The sequence below is a fragment of the Austrofundulus limnaeus genome, unplaced genomic scaffold (assembly GCF_001266775.1).
Source record: "Austrofundulus limnaeus strain Quisiro unplaced genomic scaffold, Austrofundulus_limnaeus-1.0 Scaffold16, whole genome shotgun sequence".
NCBI classification, from domain to species: Eukaryota; Metazoa; Chordata; class Actinopteri; order Cyprinodontiformes; family Rivulidae; genus Austrofundulus; species Austrofundulus limnaeus.
Window position 1 is genome coordinate 3,139,528 of NW_013952418.1, and position 6,824 is coordinate 3,146,351.

Genomic DNA, 6,824 nt, shown 5'->3' on the forward strand with positions numbered 1-6,824 from the left:
GATTTATAAAGGAAAGGTGCGCAGAAACGTGCGTACGCACCGTTTTATAAATCTGAATTTTTTTGGTGTATGCCATTTCCTCCTTTTGGCCATCCGTTCAATTTTAGTATGGTTTCCACGCAGTCCTTTATAAATGAGACCCCAGATCCATGTGTCGTCATCATCTCTTTATTATTGCAATGCTGTTTTTAATTTGTTTATGGAAAGAATCGTTTATATCAGTGGTTCTTAAGCTGTTACTAATGAACACCACTAAAATGAAGTTCAAGTCTCGTCACTATTGCAGGCATTCAAAACCTTTAAAACAAGCTACTAACAAAACCAACAATGAACCCAGAGATAATTAAACCACAGAGTAGAAAACTATAAATTACAGCTCCTGGGCTAAACAAACTAGATATGAACAAGATTAGCATGTGTGTGTCGTCTTTAAACTTRCTACTCCAAACTGTTTCAACCACTGGGCTGATTCATGGGAAACCATCAAGATGCTAAAAGCACACCCTACCCTGGTTGAAGGTGCAGTTTAAAATGCAACAATTTGTGCAATTGTTGCAGAGAACATCTCCGCCTACTTTTCAGTGTACACTTTCTCTGCCACACAACAAATTGGAAATAAGTTCAATTAAATTTCCTTTATGATTTGCACATTTTATTGCTACCAGTTTCTTTGCTGACTGCCTCAGTAGCCACCAGCACATCTGGTAACCAATGTCAACTCTATTTTTCACAAGGACTTTCCAAAAACTTCCTCATTGCACGCTTGTTTCAAGTCATTTGGATCCAAGATTGAAGTTTGCTTGAACCACTTGTGCTTTTTTTGTCTCTTTCTGCTTTGTAGCGTTACAACTCAGCTCAACTTTTCAGCTTGTATAGAGTGCCAGTACAGGGATCCTGAGTACCACCAGTGGTAAATGTGCCACAATTTGAGAACCATGGGTTTACATAAATGGTTTCTCAACAGGGTTCCTACAGTTTGTCAAGTTAAATTTAAGACTTTTGAAGACTTTTTAATGCCAAGTGAAATTAAATTTGAGACCAATTTCATAATAAACACAAATGACAAAAAAATAAAGATAAAAACCATGGCAGAAACTCGTGAATCAAAGTATTTTTGGTTGAATTATTCAAATATTGCTAATTGTTTTTATCCATATCTAACTGCTTTTTCATCAAAAATAGCAAAAACCTTCTTAGCAGTCAGTTAATTACTTGATTTAATTTCTGAAAATCTTCTAACAACCCAAAATTTGGAGTATTAGGACCCACAGTGGGGTCTTAACCCCAATTCTCTGTCTGAAACCTTAAAGTGCCTGTGACATCAGATTTTTGTAAGAAATATGAATGCATTTTTGGAAAGACAACATTAACATATTACAAAATGAATTTCACAATGCTCAGATGAACAGGTGAGATATTTGCATCTAAGTAACAGGAAGTGATGTCAAAGGATAATGTCCATATGTGAATATTTAAAAATAAATGTTATCAATTATTTTAATATCTGAGATGAATTACAGTCATCCTATTTGCAGTGCTTTAATATTTTTAAGGCTTCTGAAATATTGATTTAAGACATTTTAAAGTTAATTAAGGCCTTTTATTTTGATTGATGAATTCATTGACTTTTAAGACTTTTCAAGGGTCTGCAGGATCCCTGATGACAGTTTCTTCTGGTCTGACTGTTTTGAATTCGTAGTCAATTCCAACATGATCTGCTTTGACACTTTGAGTTAGAAAGAATCCTGTTGCAATAAAATTGATTATATTTAGATGTCTGTGTCAGTCGCAGTCGGAAACTTGCATCAGTTGAATCACCAGAAGCGGCTGTACGCATGCAGTAATGATGAAGCATCTCTAATTTCTTCCACCAAGCTAACCATAGTCATTCAACTAAGTCTCACGGGTGAACATATTTTCCGTTCAGATGGCCCATACCTGCTGTGTACACTAGAAGACCCATATGGATCACAAAATACCTGCTGTGGCTCTAAATTTGTTCAGTCATTGATGCATCAACCAACAAAATGGTATCACGTAGAGCTCAGGAAGTTTTCTGAAATTATGTATTTCAAACACAAATCATGGCTCTTTAGCAACCTTAATCAGCTATTTTACAACTGTGAGAGAGCAGTTTTAGGTAACAAGCTCCATGAAGTGATGTGGAAAAAGTAACTGAACAAAAAGGACTAAATAAAAGAAGAAAGAAATAAAGKTGGACTGCATCAAGCTCGAGTTCCTCAGAATACCGTGGAGCATGCCATGACACCACAGGACCCCCCTTGGCTTGTTCAGTGGTATAGCTGATAATAATGTTTGCGCTGCCCATACAAATGGTGGCAAATCAGCAAGTCTGCGAAGCAACGTATCTGCTGGCCCATATCTGTGACATGAATGTGCTGTGATAACCATGACAACAACAAGATTAGGCGGAATAGTATGTCTCTGCAATCAATATGTCCCGATAAAGTCTGCCTCTGCTCATTCCAAATGAATAAACATGAAGAGAGAAATTTTCTTCCCACCACAAACTTTGCCTTTTTCCCTTCTCTACAAAGCAACAATCACTGTTGTGTCAAGAAAACAAAAGTCAAGCTTTATCACAGCAGCAAATGCCACAATCAGTAAAATGCTTTCCACAAAACGCACTAAATAATGATTCCTCTGAACACGTTCATCAAATTATGCAAACTGGAACAAAATTATCTTTAATTACTGTAGTTATATAACAAGGCCTGTTGCAGAATATCCATAATTTTATCTGCTTAGTTGCTGAGGTGCATCTTTAGTAAAATCAGTAAATCAGTTTGTTACTCAGAATCAGGGTTCTCCTGTTGCACCAGGAGAAAATATTTGAACACAAAATGGGCAAATACTTCAAAAAGCAATGTGTCACCTAGTTATCAAGTCTGCAACCTGCATCCAAACATGGCACCTTTAACAGAAAATAACCACTTGTTCCGATTAAAAATTAAACCACATCAGAACTAAATCAAACCTGATATTTTTGGGGTGTTTTAGCAACATTTTTAAAGACTTTAACAAGAAAATACTTGTGATTTAGGTGATGATGAAAAAAGTATTAAATAAAATTAACCATTTACCCTTAGTTTTATGATGTTTGTTTCTGTTGGCATTCCCTTGTTTTTGGTTTTTAACTTGTTTCCACGTTAAATAATTTAATCAGTTTTGTTAGTTTAGCAAGTTTAGCAAGTTTGTCAGTGGATCTGTGCTCGACAATGCAGCCTAGGTGAAGTAGTCGAACACAGATCCTCTGAGCCTTCAACACAGAGCATCTGTATTGTTCCATACACAGTGTATTGAACAGTTATACAGATACATGTATTGTTGCACCACTTATACAACGTAAAGGCTTTTCCTAGATGCATAATTAAGTATTTCTTATTTACAGTGATTAAGCTGTGATTAAATCATATGCTCTCTGTTCTGAGTGACTCGTGATGTGGGTCATCTCAGTACAGGCAGTACTTTTGAGGTTCTCATCTGCTCTGTTGTTTTAGCTTTTGTAAATCCTCGTTTTGACTSCTGAATGCTATAATTTGCGTGCCCGCATTCACTTGTCCAATCACTCCTCTCATCACTTAGTTTCTCTAACTCTCTCACATCCTGTTGCTGTCTCGTATTACGTCCTGTTTTCTGTCGGCTCAATTTTTCCCACCTTTCACTTGATTCATGGCTTGAATTTATGTTTAGACTTCTGAATGCGCTGCCTTGCCAAGGTCTTAGATTTTTACTGCATCCAATAAAAGCATTTTAGTTTCGGCACCTGCTTTCGTTCTCTCTGGTACGTCCTCTTTCACCTTGGATGTTTTTTAATCCATTTTTTTCAGTGAGTCATGCTTTGGGATGTGCTTGGACTTAGCTGTAGAAAAAACTTTTGGATTTAATTATTTAAACTGATTCTGATATGGCAGCTTTGTGTAAAAAGCTTTGTAGATAAAGATGTTTATGTTCTGAAAAAGAGTTTTCATTCATCTGGTCAAGMAAAAGTAGAATGTACTGGTTATCTTTAGATTTGGTTGCTTCATTGTGACAAACAGATGGTTGGATTTATTTCACAGATGGTTGTTTTTAAAGATCTGTTTATAGAGCGAGAGTTCATTTCCACAGCAGGATATTTTTTATAACCTGATTTATTCTAATCCATTAAGACATTATACATTTTAATGCAATGTAATAATACAGTTAGAATCATTTTAATTATAAAAATAGCATAAAATCCTTTATTACATTAAAGCTCCCAGTTAAGTTGAATCCACTGTTTATTTAAACAAAAATACAGTATATTATTGTTTGAATACTAAATGAGCATCCATGTTATTAGTTTCCTGGTTATTAAGTTTTATGTATTTACTTCTGCATATTTTGGGTTATTTTAGTCATTCATGTATCTAATTTAAAAACCCGTTTAGACGTTTGGTGCTACGATTTTTGGTTTTTGTAACTTTCAGTTTTCAAAAAAGAAGTTTTATTTACAAATGATTTCCTTTTAGAAATGAATCTCTTCAGATGTTTTTAACATATTGTTCTGACATTTACTCTAGAATACTGAAACTATTTCTGTTTTCTCATGCTTCTTTGAGCTTTACTTACTATTCTAATTTAAATTTTTAGCTAATTTTTTGGCTACTTTAAGCTTTTAGCTACTGTGTTTCTACTTTTAGCTATCTTTTTGCTACTTTTTAGCTATCTTATTGCCACATGTCATTCAAAACTCCACCTTCTGTTTGCTGATTGGCCCAGGTAAAATAAACTACAAGCAGACACTGCGCAGAAAATCAACCTTCTGTTCTCTGATTGGCCCGAATGAAATGCTCTTGAAGAAATCCTTGTCTATGGGAGAAATCCCAGACGGAGCAGTGAAGGGAAACTGGAAATGAACGGAACTGCGTAGGAAGGCAAGGGCCAGGCTAGCATTTTCATAATAATTGAAGGTAACATAGTTACAGGATTGCAGTGCAGAACTGAACCACGTGAAAATACACAACACCGCCCCCTCCCCTTAAGCGTTATCTAGTTTTCTGCTTCCTTTTGCTCTAACAGCTCAGTTCCGGCTTCTTCAGCAAATTTGAACGAAAACATTCAGCTCTCAGGTTTCACACAGCATTTTCAGAGTAAATCCAGTCCCTCTAGTTTGACCAATCATTGTTAGTGATAATGACATTTAAGCACAAGTGAAGTCTGGAGGTAGATGTCGTTTGGGGTCTTAAAAAAATTAAAGCCGTGCTCCTCATGGAGTCTTTTCCAATACGCGTGATTCCAGAGATGACAATGACAGACTGTGTACAAGCTCAATCCATAAATTTCTATAATGCAAAGATGTGCTTCAGTGGTGAGAACTGACCTGTGATGCATTTAGAATTTGTCTCCAAAGGGGGAATCAATATTTCTTTTGAGCTGCATAGTAAGCAAATCGAAATTCCTTAGCAACAGATAATAGATGTAAAATGTCAGGTGACTCCATCTCTCCGTTACCATCGTGAAAATAGACAATCCTCAAGTTATTCATTTAAATTTATGATATCTTTAACAACACATTCTCTCCTGGAGGGAAGTAATGTATGAGCAAAAAAGGAAAAACAATAAAAATTACACAAAAACACTTTTCTCTCTATCTCAGGGGTATTTTGGCATGTCCAAGTTGTTCATTCTATTCCAACAACAGCTTTTCCCATTACTGTCAGACACATTGTCCCTTCGCTGCGATAGATTTGCTTCTTCAATACAAAACAAGACACTAACTTTTTAACACATGTCATAAAGCTGTGAGACATCTCATTCGGCGCACAAGGACCCGTGTTGATCTGAGACTTCAGACGTGTCATTGGAGAGAACAAACGGTAAGTCATCTGACGCTTTCTCAAATGACAAGCCTGCCACGAGACAGCCAAAAGCTTAGAAGTGCAGTTCACTTGACACACAGTCTTCGGGGATGTGTCACAAAAAACGTTGCCCCATTAAAGAAAAAAATGGTAGAGTGGGTGGGAGAATGAGTTTGGGTACATAACAAATAAAGCACTGGCCTACTAAGGAATCCAGAGGGAGCGTTCTGTGTGCAGCCTCGGTATCCATTTAACAGGAGAGCTTACAGCAGCCAGCTACTTACAGCTGAGCTGAAGTGTTATATTACTCACCGAGCTCAGCTGGAAATGCTATAGAAAATGTGTTTGCCTAGGATCTACTCTCCTTTATCAATCCAAAACAGCAGGGACCGCAGCTTTAAGCACCATGCCAGGGTTCCAGCAATAGCAAACAACATTTCAGATGGGCGAAAAAAAAAAAAAAAGAAAAAAGAAGAGAAATGGCTGCACAAATAAGATTTCAGTTTTGTCTCTGTAAATCCTTTAAAGTGGAATCTAACACGGCACATCCTCCTGATTCACACCAAGACTATACAGACACCTGGAAAAGAAAACCATTCAGACTTTGAAATAAAAGCTCACATTTAAAAACAAAGAGCCCTTCAAACCTGAAAGGGAAAATGAGAAAAAAAGGTGGAAGGGTAATCCTTTTGACTCTTACCTATGAAACGGTTCCATTCTGTGTCCAGGTCTGCCTGGTTTGCCAGGCAGCCTCTCATAACGTTGTGACAGTAGTTGTGGCAGGGTTTCAGCCCGGGCATGCTGCGGCAGTATGGACAGTACAGCATCTTGGTCAAGGCTTTGACACACGCTGGAACTACATTCACCTACAAAACAAACACAAGCTCGTTAATTTCATCCACTCTTAATAAACAATGTTGCAGCTGCAGAGTAGTTTGTTTATTTTGCTCAAAACAGGTAACATTTATAGGGGGTGGGGTG

General features: G+C 37.0%; 1 protein-coding gene across 1 annotated transcript in view; it reads right to left on the reverse strand.

Annotated features, from left to right (window-relative positions):
* The window catches only part of gpc6a (glypican 6a), a 194,344-nt gene that overhangs the window by 76,234 nt on the left and 111,286 nt on the right, over window positions 1-6,824 (reverse strand). The window contains exon 4 of the mRNA XM_014003049.1: window positions 6,544-6,709. Coding sequence (XP_013858503.1) covers window positions 6,544-6,709 — 166 coding nt within the window. The remainder of the gene's footprint in view (window positions 1-6,543; window positions 6,710-6,824) is intronic.